This window comes from Osmerus mordax, chromosome 6 (assembly GCF_038355195.1).
Source record: "Osmerus mordax isolate fOsmMor3 chromosome 6, fOsmMor3.pri, whole genome shotgun sequence".
NCBI lineage: Eukaryota > Metazoa > Chordata > Actinopteri > Osmeriformes > Osmeridae > Osmerus > Osmerus mordax.
The window spans coordinates 1,859,583-1,876,647 of NC_090055.1; the positions used below are offsets into that span (position 1 = coordinate 1,859,583).

The window sequence follows — 17,065 nt, forward strand, 5'->3', positions numbered from 1 at the left end:
TCACTGCCAGCTGTGTGTTTCTGTCATGCTCTCACACACACACACACACAAATGCAAGACTGCAGCCATCTTGGTGCTCTCGGTGTCATTTCTAAGGAGGGTGACATGTAGGTATTTAGACAGGGCCATATACCAAGTTGCTTTCCTTGAATGGAACACCACATGATATCATCCTGTCCTGTACATTTTAAATCACCCAATCACACAGGCCTTGTACGACGGTACAGAAAAGCGTTCAGCCCGGACCTCACGGCCCTGATCGTGTGGTTCTCTTCTGAACCTCACGGCCCTGATCGTGTGTTTCTCTTCTGAACCTCACGGCCCTGATCGTGTGGTTCTCTTCTGAACCTCACAGCCCTGATCGTGTGGTTCTCTTCTGAACCTCACAGCCCTGATCGCGTGGTTCTCTTCTGAACCTCATGGCCCTGATCGCGTGGTTCTCTTCTGAACCTCACGGCCCTGATCGCGTGGTTCTCTTCTGAACCTCACGGCCCTGATTGTGTGGTTCTCTTTGGTGAAGCGAGAGGAGCAATCAGTGCGATCCCCAGTTCTGTACCTAGTGAGGGATGGGTGGGCACGTTGCTTTTCCAACTCGATTGATATTTTGCAGATGCTTTTTACAAAGATGGAAATACACACACAAGCCCCTCTCACTGCCCAGTGTCTGCATCCGTCAATGAGTCAACATATGCCTGTGGTTTGGGGGGGGGGTGGAGGGACACAGAAAGGGTTAGAGTGTGGGGGGGGGGGGGCTGGGGGCTAACTTTGACAGTGCCTCACAGTTGGCACCAGGGATCCCAGGCGCTGTGGGGTGGGGGACAGACCGAGGGGCAGACAGAGAGAGAGAGAGGGATCGAGAGATCGAGAAACAAACACTGAGCGCTGACCGTGAGGAAGAAAGGAAGGATCCTAAGGTTCCTCCAGTCCTTCTTACATTCAACTTCAGGGAAACCCTTTTTTTATTTCAGGGGAACTGAGTGAGGAGAGACACCGACAGAAAGAAAGGATATGAAAAAGAACATGAAAGAAAGAAATTGTTATTAAACGCACTACGAAATTCTCTCTTTCCTACCTTCTTCCTTCTTTTTGCACCTCTCTCCAATTTGATCTTAAATCTACTCCATCTTCCCCTGAGGGAATTCTCTCTGTTCCAGTAAGTATTCTCTTTATTCTCTCCCCCCCCCCCCTTGTCTCTCGTTATTTTTCTTTGCTTCCTGCCTTACTACAGTGGCCTACAGTGTCAGAGACGAAGACTTGATCACTCATTTGTTTTACTGATTGGGGTCGGTCAGATGTCAGGTCTCAGCTCTGCAGTGTGAATAAGGAGTGCGTGTGTCAGTGTGCATGTGCATGCGTGCGTACCTGCACTCTCATCCACGTCTCAGCTGAACTGGAGCTATCCTGTTTTGTGTTGTGCACTAATAAAGTGTATTGGTGTAACAATCTGTTTCTCTCTGGTGTTTTGCTTCTCTCAGTGTTTAACCTTCTGTCTCTCCTCTCCCTCGCGTCTCCTCTCAGTGTAAATCTGTGCGTCAGGGAGGACGTTTCCTCTGCGAGAGGCGCTGCGCCTGTGTGTCTGCTATAATCAGTGTCTCTCGTGAGCTCCAATGTTTTGGCGTCGAAGCATCCATGAGGACTGCTGTCCCTGTCACTCAGACTGCGCCAGTCCCTCTCTTGTCTCTCGCTCTCTCTTTTCCTGTCGTTCTGATCCATGTACGTGGGCCTCTCAGTCTCCTGGTGTGATTATGATGACAGCCTGTCTTGGAAGGCCTGTTGTAGTCGGTCCTGGTGTTTCTCAACGCACCAGCGCTCAGCTTGTGTCTGTCGGAGAGAGTGTGTGTTTCGCTTGCCTTTTTCTGTCTTTTCTGCCGTTTGCTGTGATGTTCTCTCTGTATGTCTCTCTTTCTCTGTCTCTCTGTCTGTCTCTCTCTTTCTCTGTCTGTCTGTCTCTCTGTCTGTCTGTCTCTCTCAAGTCTTACATATCTAGAGACACCTCTCTCTCTTCCTCACTCCTTCTCCAACAGATAGAAGCAGAACAGGAAGAGGCCGTTCCTCCTGAATCCCGCCTGCGGGGGTTAAATCAGGGTCCCTCTCTGAACATCCTCTCTCTCTTCCTCACTCCTTCTCCAACAGATAGAAGCAGAACAGGAAGAGGCCGTTCCTCCTGAATCCCGCCTGCGGGGGTTAAATCAGGGTCCCTCTCTGAACATCCTCTCTCTCTTCCTCACTCCTTCTCCAACAGATAGAAGCAGAACAGGAAGAGGCCGTTCCTCCTGAATCCCGCCTGCGGGGGTTAAATCAGGGTCCCTCTCTGAACATCCTCTCCTCTCCCGTCATGACGTTGCTGGCCTCTGAGAGGTCGCTTTTCATCCGGAACAAATTCCGCTCAGGTGAGGACTGGGAAGCGGGGGGGCGGGGGGGCGGGGGGGTAATCGGGCTAGTAATCCAAAGGTTGCCAGTTCGATTCCCGGTCATGCCAACTGACGTTGTGTCCTTGGGCAAGGCACTTCACCCTACTTGCCTCGGGGGAATGTCCCTGTACTTACTGTAAGTCGCTCTGGATAAGAGCGTCTGCTAAATGACTAAATGTAAATGTAATAGAGGTGGGTTGTTGTGTGATGGTAAGGGTCGGGGGTGATAGTAGGGTTGGGAGGGTGGGGGGGGGGGGGGGGTTTCTGGTTAGAAGTGATAGCGGGCGATGCCTTGGATACTGATCAGTCTAAATGGACTGCCGCAACCGATCGATTGCCTCTCCGCGGTCACCATGGCGACCGGCCGCCATTTGCATCTGACAACAAGGTAATCGGAAACGATCGCAGCGATGAGGGCTATCGGCAGATCGGTCGCGTCTTTGTAACACGATTTATTAAACGGTCAATGAGGTCTGAGGGAAGGTCGGCTGACAGATGCGGCGGTATGGATCGAGCGCCGCTCTCCAGAGCCTGATGAGTACACAGTGGAACGACCACAGGGTTGGCGACCTCTTCATGTCTGGATGACATGGAGGTTGACCGCTGAGACCCAGAGCATGCTGGGGGGGCGGGTGTTGTTGACATCCATGATTAGCGGGGTTTGGAGCATGTGGCTCGTAGCTAGGGAGGTCAAACACAACCAGCAGAGACAAGAACATGATCTGAGAAGGACCTGAGAAGGATCTTAGAAAGATCTTTGATTGTACCCGTTTTCTGTCACTCCATCCTGGCCTTTTGACTTCTGGGTTTGTCTCCGTTTAATGGAGCCCTCATCTAACCTGCCTTTGAGGATCGCCCCAGGTACTACTCCAAACGCATCAATGTGAAATACAGGTAACTTTGTCTGCCAAAGCAAATCAAGCTCCTAACATCACCAGAGACGCTCCCCAGCCACCTTGGAATGTCTTTAGTGCGTCCTCTAGTCCTTGTTATCGTCCTGTTCTCCCACACGGCTGCTCTAGTAAACGTCTGGTAAAATAGAAAGGACAGGAAGTGACATTCCGCTAGGTTTACCACCACCTGTCGCCAACGACGACTTGAAGGGGCAGCTGGGGTGTTTGAACTGGGTGTGTTTGTGTCTGCATTGTTCCACAAAGGGTTTGGTCAGTGTAGCGGTAATTGGTTTTGGAAGTATAATGCTGTTCCTGACAGAACATGTCAGTCGTCCTCCAAAGATTATGGAAATGTATACAGCAGAATAAGACTTATGTGTGGATTATGAGTGATTTTACTGTGTTTGTAGTCATCAGAGAAGGGAGGAAGAGTTAACTTAGCATGCATGACAACCAGTGAGCGAGGAAGGGAAGGGAAGGAGGGAGAGGGACAGCTGAAATGGGGGATGGGGGTGACAGAAATAGACATACTGACGGATGAATAGTTACCGACCCGCCTCCCATCCACCCCCCACCATGTCTCTCAGTCGAAATGCATTGTGGGAAAAGTCACCCGGTGTAATTACCCCTCGACCCAACCCCAACTGTGCTTCACCTGTTAGTGTGTGAAGGTGTGTGTGTGTGTGTGTGCCCCCCCCTGCATGTGTGATTGGTCTCATATTCTACATGACATATCAATTTATGATGGAGTATGTGTCTGTGTGGTGGGGCCTCTCTTCAGATTGCAGAGCCACATCACTATACTGTTACAAGGCCGGATCAGACTACAGGGTACATATGGTTACCTTCCTGCAGTGGCCCCCTGGGGCTCAGAAGTATGGGATGGAATCTTCTGTGGCTTTCCAAAGTCTGTAGCAAAGGCTGTAAGATACACAAAAGAACAAACTGCATTTTCAAAGATGCCAGATAATAACTGCTTCAAGCGTGTTGTTTCCCTAGCGACATTTAACCCTTAGCTAGACCTAACCCGTAGCTAGATCTAATTTGTGACAGATCACCCGTTTTCCCGATTTTTGTTAGAAACTGTAACGACATGTTACATTACTGATAGGGAACAGAAATTGCTAACTAGCTAGCCTAGCTAATGTTACTGCCCAAACCCGTTCAATAGCTAGCTAGTGATAGCTGAGTTAGATAAACCTTACCTTTGTAATTGTCGATGTAGCTCGAAACGTACAATTTGAACCGTCTTGCTTGAAGGGCAGCAACATAGAATCCTATGTACATCGTTAATTGTCATTTTGGGATGACCACCCAAACTCCTCGCCAAAGCGACATTTTGTGTGAGAGCACTAAGCTAGCTAACCTAATTTACCGGATGATGTTGACCTGGCTGGCTTAAGCCTTATGCGGAAGTGATGCGGCCACATTGTAAATAGTGATGGTAAAAATAAAAAAAATAAAAAAAGAATAGTAATGGGGATTCCGGCCTTAAAAGGGTTCACAGTTCAGCATTACCGCTTCTGGGTTGTATAATTCAGGCAAATTCAGCAGTTTGGACCTATGCTTTCCACTAGTGAACATCAGATGGCCTATCTTAAGTTACTGTACAAGAGTCAGATCATTTGACCCTTACATCCACATCTGAAATGTTGCTTTTCCTCTTTCAGTCCTGCAGTTGAGGATTCAGAACCGAAGGCAACAGAATGAAATCAATGCCGACTCTGGTTAGTGGGTTTGACTGATAGTCAGTAGATGTTTGTCACTCGATGCTGATGACACAGTCTCGTCCTGTATTATTATTTTTCTGACCCACATTTCATAAGTTTTGTTTACTATTGATCCATACCCCTCCTAATATACCTGTGATTATACCTAGTGCATGATTGATATCGGCCAACTTTCAAAGCCTTTTTCGATTTTAGCATACAGTCCAATTTCTATTTTCACTTCCGCTGCTCAATAAGTTCCATTCATTAAAAGCACTTTATTCACATGAAATACATTATTAATTTCTGCAGTACACTTACAAATGTTTCCTGCAGGATTCTTCTTTCACTTGTTCTATCTACAGGAACTATGAAATACAATCTCAAAGTTAAAGGCTATTGCTTAGTGGTGTATATAAGCCTCCAACTAATGCAGAAAGCTTTGAACTCTAGTATTTGTTTCTCTTGTTCTCTATAGGGTTGAAATCTACCTGTCCCTCTCAAAAAGGAGAGAAATGCCAGAGTGAAGCTCTGGTAAGTAAAACATCTTCTTAATTGCAAAATGCATAACATGATGGTACAATCTATGGACAAAAATAGAACGAATAAACAGCTGAATTCCCAGCTGTTTTTCCAATCAAAATTAGACTCTTCAATGACAGACTTAGAATGTTATACCACAGAGTTAATTGGCTATGTTTTTTACGGTTGTGATGTGTGACGCAAGTAGGCTCACTGCAGTGGAATTCGCTACTGCCGCTGTTAACAGGGTTGAAAACTTGCCTCACTACAGCTCAGTCAACTGAGGACGAGAACTGAAATCAATATCAAGAATTGACGACCCCCCCCCCCCCCCCCCCCCCCCCCAATCAATCAAATCGATCTTTTGGCCACTTGCACAATGGCCACCGTGGTCTCGGACTTGACTAAGCTGAGAGGGAGATGAAACTAGGATTCTGTGGTTCTTGGTTTGACTTGCTGTTTCTTCATGCAGCGTCTAACTGATGACGGTGCCACTCAGAAGTCGCCCCCTGGTGGTCTGAACACTGAAACTGCACAAGGTGACGCTCTTTTTACATTACATTTTAGTCATTTAGCAGACGCTCTTATCCAGAGCGACTTACAGTAAGTACAGGGACATTCCCCCCGAGGCAAGTAGGGTGAAGTGCCTTGCCCAAGGACACAACGTCAGTTGGCATGACCGGGAATCGAACTGGCAACCTTCGGATTACTAGCCCGATTCTCTCACCGCTCAGCCACCTGACTCCTCCTTTTTGCAGATTTGCACAGTTTTAAAATTCTCTCTGTGTACAACACTTTTATCGGCTTGTCTATGCTCAAGAGAATGTCCGCCACACATGGTACTCTCCTTCTCTCCTTACCGCTCTTAATTTTCTCTTATCTTATTGCCCCATTCCTATCCTACGGACCCTCTCTACATGTCCCTACAGGCAGACATGTCGCCAACTTTTGAGACCCCTACTGCTTTTAACTGAAACTGTTTGCTTACAGCTATACAGTTAGTCAAGAGAAAAAACACACCTGCTCTAAACTCCTGTTGATTCCCTCTCTCGTCTCCTCTCTTATCTCATTGGCTCCTATCTCCCTTTGCCTCTCTCCTCCCCTCTCCTCCCCCAGTCAGGAGTGTGTGTGGAGGCCAGAGGGAGAAGAAGGCCAAGCTTGCGGAGGACCTCAGTGAAGTGATCCACTGCCGGCAGGGTCCCCTTGACCTTGTGCACAAACACGCCCTGCCCCTGGAGAACTGTGAGTGAACACGTGTCAGGCGTAGCTATGAACCCACACACACATGCTCACACATACACACACACACGCGTGTATATATAAATACAGTATATACACTTCACACACGTTTATTCCACACAACTGTACACACACACTCCAGAACACCGTCCCTCTCCTTACTCTCCGCCCCCACCTCCTCCTCCACCCCCCACCACAGACCCTGTCTCCTTCCCCCACACCTCTGATGTCTTCGAAGATGACATCTCCTCCTACTCCTCCTCCTCGTCACCCGAGCAACTCGGGGTCCACCAATCTCCAGCCTTCTCCTCGTCGCCAGGGCTCTCAGGCGACCAATCACTAAGTGACCTGTCACCTTTGGGTCCGCCCCTTACCCACAGCCCCACTCACGCTCAGGTAACAATGACATCAAAGACTCATTTAGCATTAATGCAAACCAATGGCCAGGACACAGTCAGCACTGTATACATAACAGATCAACTGTAACCGCAAACCGGTTCTCTGAACGCCGTCTGCGAATGCGTTATAGTCTGACATTCAGTCCTTCTTGGCTACTTGCAGCCTGGCTTGGCGTTGCTCCCGGCAACCGAGGGCACCAGCCAGCCAATGAGCATGACCGTGGCTGATTCAAACTCCATGGCAACAACCGGGAGACCAAAAGGGATGTATCTGACCTCCCAGAACACACCCCTGCTGCCAAAGGTACTTAAGGGTTGGTCATATGCTACTGTCAGACAGAACAGCCTAGAAGGCAAAGTGTTGGATGCAGAGAACAGACCAGTCCTACACTGCACACACGCATCGACTTTGGCCGAAACTAAAGAAACCAGCGTTACATTGGAATCCTGCTTTTGATGTTCCTAAGCTGTCATGTAGCCGGTCAGTGTACGGAGAGAGACAGAAGGTCGTTCAGCCTGCTGTGCAGTCGTTCGTCCTGACAGCGCAGCACAATTCCAGGCTTGTCAATTCTCACGAGGCCGATGTGACACTAATGCATTTGCCTCTCATCTCATGCTAAAATATCGCCCCTTTGACTCCTTGTCGTGGGGAAACCTGAGATGCTCCGTGTACAGGAACGTATTATGCCTGTGCGTTTACGTGGAGGAAAAAAACGCCAAACAACCTTTTGCTTCCTTCCACCTCTCTATAGGCGTATGTGCATGAATTACTGCCAACAGGGGCTGTCAACACAGCTGATCTCTAGGCCCTAGGGGGGGGGGGGGGGGGGGCAGATTAGTCTCTCATGCTTGTCATGTAAGGATGTGGCCCTCCGATAGGGGGTCCCGCTGAAAAGGCCACAAACCGATAAGGCCTTGATGTGAGCTGCAGTGGAACCTGAGATGTTCTGTAAGACAAATTAGTACCTCTGTTGTACGGTGTTGGTTTCATCATTTGAGAATGTTAGAACAATGGGTTTTTTCTCTTCTGTTTCCTTGCTCTTTCTTCTCTACTCTCTTAATTCAACCCCCCCCCCCCAAACATCTATCCTCTGTTCTTCTTCCCCCCTGTCCCAAACTAACCCGTGCTTCAGACAGCGCTGTCTCCCAGCTCCTCCTCCCCCTCCTCCCTGTTCTCCTCCCTCTTGTCCACCCGTCCCTCGCGCCCACAGAAACCGCGGGATTCCATACCCAAGATGAGGAAACTCAAGTATCACCAGTACATTCCTCCCGACCAGCGAGGAGGGGCTGCAGGTATGCCTCTTCGCTGACTCACTTCACTTCCTTATTTAATCAAGTCAGTATATTAAAAGAAGGGTGGGTAGGTTTTGCGGACGTATCAATTTTGGTTTGAGTTTGAAAGGATTCAAACCAAAATATTAAAAAAAATTAACAGCATGACCGACCCTGTTTTTAATACAGTTTAACCCTCGTGCTGCCTTCGGGTCACATGACCCAAAGGTTCATAACGAACCATCGTTGTGTTTACCCAATTTTACCCAATACAAAAACAAATTAAAATAATTTTCTTTTAACCTTTGCAATGTGGGGGGTCTGAGACAGCCTAGCTGTTAAAAGAAAATGCTTCACTTTGTCTTTGTATGCGGTAAATCTGTCGCAATACGACGGTGGGTCACAATGACTGATGGGTCAGAATGACCCGAAGATAACACAAGGGTTAACAACCTCGTACCTGTGCAGCATCAACCTCATTGAGCCAGCATCTCAACATCTTCCTGACGTTTCTCCTTTCGTCAGGGGGGCCGGCCGCTCAGAAGAGCCCTGCCCCCGCCCAGACCCTTGACCCCGCCTACACACGCCTCCTCCAGCAGCAGCAAGTGTTCCTCCAGCTGCAGATCCTCCAGAACCAGCAGAGCCAGCAGCAGAACCAGGGCCCACAGCAGCAGAACCAGCAGAGCCAGCAGCAGAACCAGGGCCCACAGCAGCAGAACCAGCAGAGCCAGCAGCAGAACCAGGGCCTACAGCAGCAGCTATCCTTGGCCCCCAGGTAAGCAGCTTCCTAGTCTGTATAGCGGGGAACAGGCCCCCCCCCCCCCTCCTTCCTCTAAAAAGTTTTAATACTGTAGCCGTGTCCTCAGGCTCTAATGATTTCAGCTGCCTTCGAGACTGGTGTTATTTTACAAGAGCCCCTAGCGGCTATTTGTTAAAGATGTTATTTGGCTCAACACTTTGGCACGTGGGAGTTTGGATGGTATAGAAATGCCTGTAGGGTGAGGTTGTTTATTCTGCTTGTGAAACGTATGGGCATCGTCTTCCCATGGGTCAGATGGTTCAGCTCACTTGCAGTTTCCCGTCCCCTCTTCAGCGGAGAAGCCAATCAGACGGTTAGGTTCCCTGGGGCCACGCCGCAGCCAGTTTCCACGGTAACAAACCCCACCCTGGTGGATAGAGGTCCCACCCACAAGCCAGAACTACTGCCTGCTAACCTCGTTGACATGACGGTAAGAGGGTCAAACACGAAACACTAGTGTTGTTAAACAAGATCAGATCAGGAGCGAAGGTGATAAGTGAATGTTAATTTCCACCCCCCATCCGCTTTACTGCCCCCCCCTCCCCCTCCACCACCACTCCTCCTCACAATCTCCCCTTCTCACTTACCCTCTCCCCCTCCCCCGCCTCTCCCGTGTCTCAGGTGTCAGATTTGCGGCAGCAGCTGCGTAAGCGAGGCCTTCCTGTATCCGGCACCAAGCCGACTCTCCTGCAGAGACTCCACCCCTTCCAGCTGTCCCACACCTGCCTCACCCCCACCCCCATCAGCCAACTGGGCCCCAGCCTGGACCCCCTCACCCCGCCCTCGTTGCCACCCACCAACCGGAGCCCAAACTCCAGCCCCAGCTCTGGACCGGACACCCCCGGGAGCCCGGTCCAGCAGGTCGTGTACGCCCAGCCCTGCGGACTTCCTAATGGAACTCCCGGCGGCGTTCCCACTGGCATTCCAAGCGGAGTTCCGAACGGAATCCTGAATCGTCTTCCCCAAGGGATGTCGGTGAGCGTGCGTGGGGACGCGCGCGGCCTGTCCGGCGCGGTCTTCCTGGCCCCCGCCGCGACGCCGTCCTCCAGCCCCAGCCCGGGCCTTCCCCTCTCCTCCCCATCGCCCTCGCCCTCCTGCTCCTCTCCCCTGCAGCATGGCGCCCCCTGGCGGTCGGAGCGGGAGCAGCACCAGCACCAGCACCAGCAGGAGCTGAGCCTGGAGCTGGAGATGAGGGAGAGGATCAGGAGCCGACCCAGGGAGTGGGCCTCCAGGACGGGCAGCGAGGTGAGGAGGAACACCCCCTGGGGGGCTTACAGATGGAAAGGGATAAATGTCTCACACAGTCTGACAGCGATTTAGCGGGAAAAGCCAACGAGAGAGAGTGTGGCGTAAGAAAGAAAACGGAATGAATGATGCTCATTTTTTGCCTTTCCCCTCCTCTGCCAGGCTTGTGGAGGACCTCTCCATCTGTTTCTGCAACAGGAGCCTGGATGTCCTCGGGGGAAACCTGAGGACGGTCAGACCGAGGTCCTCTTCACCCAGGTAAAGTGGGGAGTCAGGTGACTGAACGGTTAGGGAATCGGGCTAGTAATCAGAAGGTTGCCGGTTCGATTCCTGGCCGTGCGAAATGACGTTGCGTCCTTGGGCAAGGCACGTCACCCTACTTGCCTCGGGGGAATGTCCCTGTACTTACTGTAAGTCGCTCTGGATAAGAGCGTCTGTTAAATGTAAATGTAAACAAACACCTCCAGTAACTGCCCCTAACAGGAGATTTGGAATCACGGCTTACTTTTTACCTTTAACGTGACACAACTACATCATCTACACACCTGAGCTGGACTGGTAAACACGGTTATAGCCGAACAGGCATGAAGACCCAGACAGAAGTGTCCACTGGAAATAATCCACCATGTCACATCATGAAGTTGTGTTGTGTGATTTCCTGTCAACCTAACTTGGCATGCCGCTTCTTCAGGTCTTCTGCTGCCAGCCATGCGACGTGATTGGCCAGGACTTTGAGCTGCCCATGCAGATCACAGCCAGCCCTGTACAAGCCCCGCCCAGCGTCCGCAGTCTGGAGGAGGAGCTGCAGGAGGCCATTCAGAAAGCACAGGTTGGTGTGTGTGTATCTGTGTGTGGGGGTGTGTCTGTGTGTGAGTGTGTGTGAGAGAGAGTGTGTGTGAGAGAGAGTGTGTGTGTGAGAGAGTGTATATGTGTGTGAGTGTGTGTGTGTGTGAGAGAGAATGTGTGTGTGTGTGTGTGAGAGAGTGAGAGAGTGTGTGTGAGAGAGAGTGTGTGTGTGAGTGTGCTCCTGCGTGTCTGTGCATGCGCATGCGCTCCTGTCTGCGAGAGAGTGTGTGTGTGTGTGTGTGAGAGAGTGTGTGTGTGTGTGTGTGAGAGAGAGAGAGAGAGAGAGTGTGTGTGTGTGTGTGAGAGAGAGAGAGAGAGTGTGTGTGAGCGTCCGTGTGTCTAATCCAGTGCCACCGCGGTGAGTCATCAGTCTCCTCTCTGCCTGTCCGTCCCAGATGGACCCCAGCCAGTCCATAGACGACATTCTGGACGAGCCAATCAGCTGCGTGGGTGAGTTGCTCACACTGTGCCTCCCACTGACCTGTCAATCAGGTGGCGTGTCTAAGTGCTGAAGAGGAATGAGCTCCCACACTCTCAGCTTGAGTTCCCAGTTCTATTAGCCCTCTGTCTGAACTCTCTTTTTCTCTCTTGCTTTTTTCAGAGTCTCTCCCCGCCTCCAAGTCTGATCTCCAATCCCCAGTCAACTGCTTTCCGGTCCCCTCCCCTCCTTCCCTATCCGACCAATCCCAGCCTTCCCAGCGCCATTCAAAGGATGACAACTTCCTGTCCTCGCCCCTGTGCTCCTCCCTGCTGCTCGAGCTACCTCCGTCGCCTGCGACCACGGTTACGCCGCAGGCGGCCCTCCCCCCGCCCCCCCTCTGCTCCTCCCCGCTCCCCTCCACCGTGACCTCGCGGAAAAGGCGGGCTCCGTCGAGCTTTGACCCTGCCGAATGGCTCGAGACGCTTACCTCCGGGCTCCGCCCCCTCAGCCCTCCAGTCGCCCCGTTCGTAGAGACCGACTTTGGGCTCGACTCAGACCTGAACGTCAGCCGGGTGCTGGATCTCATGGTGGAGCAGTGGTGAAGGCTTAGCCGTGTCGCTGTGTCAATGTCTGTGAGTGTTCGTCTCTGTGTGGCGTTGGGTCTGGTCGGACATGAGGAGCGTGCTCACCCTAAAGACACTGGATGAACACCAGGATGGGTCCGCTCTCTGTCCCCTCTGTCTGCTGTTGCACCCGTGTTGGAGGGCCCGCGAGTCTGGCGCTCCACGCAACGTGGAGAGCCAGGCGCCGCTGACCTGCTACAGCTGTGCAACGACAGTGCAAAGGGACGTCCACACTCTCACATGCAAAACATGTCACACCTGCCCCCCACACACACTCAAACATTGTCACTCACACACACGCGTACGCATAATGCACGCAAACACGATCACACAGACACACACAGACACTGTTTGGAAAACACTTGGGGTGAGACTGACACAACAAACAAACAATGCATCTTTGGACTGACACCCTCCAAGAACCAGTGTTTGCAGTGTGAAACTAAAGGAAAGCCAAGTGTATATTAATTGAAACATGCATCCTGGATGCTGTGGGAGAATGTGGGTCCGGGAAAGAAAAAAAAAAAGAAAGCGGGGTTTATCTCAAAAACCTGGTGCTGGTTTGGGTTGAGTAGGCTCCCTTGTGTTGACTCACTCACTGAGTCCCAGCCATTCATAAAGCCTATCGGTGTGTGTGTGTGTGTGTGTGTGTGTGTGTGTGTGTGTGTGCGCGCAAGTCAGCCGGAACACACAGCTTGTGTGTCTCCAGACCTTTACCCCAGTGCCAGACACACAGTCGGCATGCAGAGACAGGAAGCTGGCAGGCGACACGCAGTGTGTTCTTACAGACGAGCGCACGTGTGTGTGTGTTTGTACGTGTGTTTGTTTGTACGTGTGCAGTTGTGGCGGCCTGTCTGCCTGTCTGTGTGTTTGTGTGTGTGTTAATACACGCACACGCTTCCATTGTATATTTATCCACATTGTTGCCAGATGCATTTGTAGCTACTTGTTTGAGTACAATAAGTGTGCAATGTCTGTGTGTATTGATTCGGTGCGCTTGTAAGAGAGAAAGAGAAATCGTGAGACTGTAACAGATGTTCTATATTCCACATTATGTGCCAATTCTTAACACCAGTAAGCCCATGATAAAGGCCTGACCACTTTTTTTATGTTCAGTGGTTGACTGTTTTCCAAAGAATATCTACAGGTAAATTTAAAACAGGAGTCTAAAATAGCAGGCAAAGTTATGCACCAATCAGAGCGGGCGCCCTTCCTCATCTGTGGAGGAGAACAGGTGGTCAGTTTGTTCCATGATTAACCCCCGACGGTGTCTGACTGCAGCCAGGAACTCTTGAATGTGCTGAAACAGACAGGTTTACTCACTGCTCGCACCTGCTACAAAGGACACAGCTGGTACCGGTCACGTGTGCCATATTTTCATGCGATAATATCATGGAATGAAACGGTTTTTGGATGTGTTTCGAATTGTGTAACAGCTGCAAACATAAACCAGACCAAAAAAAAACGTGAACCAAAGGAGAGTACACTTGTCCTGAAGCAGGCCAGTCAAACCCTGGAGCGCTACCATCTCATACAGTCATTCCAGTCCTAATCCAGCACACCTGATTCAAACATCCAGCTGGTTGACAGTCTGAAAACTACAGGAGGCTAGATCTCTAGGGAACAGGGTTGGACAGTCCTAAGAGATGGTTGTGTGAACGACAGAGGTCACATGTGAAACCCTGATATCTGACTGATTACCTGAGCAGGGCTGTTGGCAGAGCTGAGAAGGTCACATAGGGTCCCATCACACACTCAGATGATCATGCACCTGCCAGAGATCCTGTGCTGTGACTGCTTGAAATGGCAGAGAGCTTTATTCAATAAGTGGGTTGCATCGAGCAATTGCTCTTTTCTACGAGAAAAGGAATGTCAACCAATGCGATATATCTGACTCTGCCTACAGACTGTTGCCCTGCCAAACAGGGGAGAAGGGAAGCACGTGTTGAAGACATCGAGAGCTGTGTGTGTGCTGCAAACCCAGAGCCCCTCACAGTTCCCTTTGAGACCTTTACTGTGCATCCCTCACTGTAACAAGACAAGCAAGTAAAGATGCAAACGGATGGCCTTGATAATCATGGTGATCTAGACTAGAGATGTGGTCACCTGCACTTAGGATGGTGGGAGTGAGTGAGTGAGAGAGTGAGAGAGAGAGTGAGAGAGAGAGTGAGAGAGAGAGTGAGAGTGAGAGAGAGAGAGAAAGAGAGAAAGAGAGAGAGTGAGAGTGAAAGAGACAGGAGAGTAAGATGCTACCTCCTGTGATTTGTCGCTAGTCTTACGCTTGTCCCCTATTTTTCTAGCTCTGTTCCTGAACCTGTCCTGAGTGTGTAGATGTTCAGCCAGACTCGTTTGTCTCTCATACTGTTTTAATCCCAGTAAAGACGTCAGTCTGGAGTGAAAACTGTCTGCTTGGTGCTCAGGAGCCAGGGTAGAGGTTCCGGAAGCCCTCAACTAAACCTCAGTCGCTGTACATTCTAGATCTCCTGTCGCTGTACCTTTCAACCCTCTGTTGCTGTCTGTTCTCCATGACAACGCCATGACAACGCCATGACAACGCTACGCCGTGAGACATACAAGAGATTAGAAGGTTCTCCTTCAGGAAGTTCCATTGAACTTTGAGGTCTGTTTTTCTATGAGGACGTGCTGTAGACCAAGTTTACTGCACGTACTTCCTAATGTCCAGGATGACCATTGCACCATAACCGGAGGAAACTATGATTCAAAGAAATCCATTTGATTTATTCTCTGGTTTATTTATTGTAACTTATTTACACCAAATGTTATCAAGGTACGATTCAAATTGTATTCAAAGTGTAAAAACATTAAGAAATTAAAAGTCTTAAAAGATTTCCCATTAAATGTCACACAGACTCTTTCTGTCTAGGCAGTACTGGCTACATCTTGAGTGGATTGGAAGCTTAAGTTTCAGAAAATAAGTTAATGAATGCAAGATTTTGTGCCTAGTAAGTACTGCTTGACTGCTTCACTGCTGTGTGAAGCATGTAACCCCACATGTACACAGGTAACACGCGTGTCCTACACAGGTTACATTTACATTTAGCAGACGCTCTTATCCAGAGCGACTTACAGTAAGTACAGGGACATTCCCCCGAGGCAAGCAGGGTGAAGTGCCTTGCCCAAGGACACAACGTCAGTTGGCATGACCGGGAATCGAACTGGCAACCTTCGGATTACTAGCCCGATTCCCTCACCGCTCAGCCACCTGACAGGTTAGACCTGTTGAACTACATTTCATGCAAATATGTATTTCCTCAAACATAGCGTGCGATATAGCCCCTTTTCTTACGGTGGTACATTTCCATCGGGTCTACAGGTCACTTAAACCATTCTTAGCTAAATTCAAAAATAAAATATATAATGCATGCATGTTTTTGAATATCGTTTTATGAAAAATATGGAAGCAAATCAGTGACGTGTTTTGATTTTTTTTTTTATGCATCCAATGCATTGAATACTTAAAATTGAAATTTGAACACCACTGAAATTGTTGGTTTTGAATTTACCTCTTTAAAATTGAAATATGAATTCATTTAGATTTTTTTTGCCTGAAATGTTTTCGGCTCAAGTTTCTTGGGTTCCATTTTTCTGGATCTGGATTTCGGCATTTGGATTTAGGCAGACAGAATGTTGTTCTATTTGAATTTCTGAAGCTTGAATTTCTTTATCAGACTTTTTTTTTACATTGAAATAAATTCATATTTCAATTTTAAAGAGGTGAATTCAAAACCAACAAATTTGGTGGTGTTTAAATTTCAAGATTAAGTATCAAATGCCTTTTAAAATTCCAAACATTATGTCACTGACTTGCTCACATAGAAAAATGCCCCAAAGTTTTGTCTAATGTATACATTTATCACTCCCCCAACACATTTTGATGTCACCGTGGATTTCAGAAGGTTGTTTACTTACTGACACCTCTCATTCAGAGTCACATACATACCAACAGATTTATCAATTGATTGATTGTTCCACAGTGGGACCAGGTGTAGATTTGTGTAGAGCTCCATCCCATTCTACCTTGAACCATCAAAGCCTCGTTTGTGTGGTTAGTCCAGCCCGATAGCAGTCTACCACCATTACCATGTCAAAGACTCAGCCAATACAGCGCTGAGTTTAATTGGACCGTACAGATCTAGAAAGTAGACAAACAAGAGAAGAAATAAGATTCGACAGTCCATCAGGTCCCTGGTTAATTGAGACATGGGGTGAGAGGATGGGTTCCAGGGGTAACCCAGAGCTGGGACTGGGGGTGTAATGAAGGATTCTGGGTAATGGCCCCTCTGGTCACTCTAGCTTCCTCTCGGTCCCCTCTGTGATAACTGTTTCCAGTCCGATTTCATGGACATGAAAAGGAGAAAGGTGTGTTTCATATGCAGAGCAGCCGGTGCTGCAGAGATGGCCTGTGTGGATTCCCCCTCCCCCTCTTCCATCTCCGCCTCTCTCCCCCCCCCCCCCCCCCTCCATCTCCGTCTCTCTCCCTCGCTCTGTCTCTGGGGGAAATGGAGAGATGCGGTACAGCCTTTGATCATCGGCAGAAGGTCGGTGCGGTTCGATTTCAGTGGCGCACCGGCGAGAGGTTTGCTGTGCAATTATAACCCCTGGGAGAGGGAGGCAGGCGCACGGTTAATGCTCCACACAGACTCTGTATCCTGCATCTGTTAGCAAG

At 49.5% G+C, this 17,065-nt stretch overlaps 1 protein-coding gene across 2 annotated transcripts; it reads left to right on the forward strand.

Moving 5' to 3' along the window:
• The first annotated feature begins 877 nt into the window (after positions 1-877).
• On the forward strand, positions 878-15,237 carry si:dkeyp-69b9.3 (myocardin). 2 transcript variants are annotated; one of them, XM_067238813.1, is made up of 16 exons: positions 878-1,153; positions 2,025-2,390; positions 4,975-5,031; positions 5,492-5,547; positions 6,008-6,074; positions 6,652-6,777; positions 6,974-7,170; positions 7,336-7,476; positions 8,306-8,465; positions 8,970-9,219; positions 9,538-9,673; positions 9,865-10,488; positions 10,651-10,746; positions 11,180-11,317; positions 11,730-11,784; positions 11,936-15,237. In XM_067238813.1, the coding sequence occupies exons 2-16, from the start codon at positions 2,336-2,338 to the stop codon at positions 12,355-12,357; spliced, it is 2,580 nt and encodes an 859-aa protein (XP_067094914.1). In that variant the 5' UTR covers positions 878-1,153; positions 2,025-2,335; the 3' UTR covers positions 12,358-15,237. The 2 variants fall into 2 exon arrangements, with proteins under 2 accessions (XP_067094914.1, XP_067094915.1); XM_067238814.1 differs by lacking the exons at positions 878-1,153; positions 7,336-7,476 and having other exon boundaries at positions 1,782-2,390.
• The last annotated feature ends 1,828 nt before the right edge of the window (positions 15,238-17,065 follow it).

Coding starts and splice junctions, on each gene's coding strand:
- si:dkeyp-69b9.3 (XM_067238813.1), top strand. CDS start 2,336: ATGACGTTGCTGGCCTCTGAGAGGTCGCTTTTCATCCGGAACAAATTC. Junction 5,548..6,007: donor AATGCCAGAGTGAAGCTCTG/GTAAGTAAAACA, acceptor TTCTTCATGCAG/CGTCTAACTGATGACGGTGC. Junction 10,747..11,179: donor CCGAGGTCCTCTTCACCCAG/GTAAAGTGGGGA, acceptor CCGCTTCTTCAG/GTCTTCTGCTGCCAGCCATG.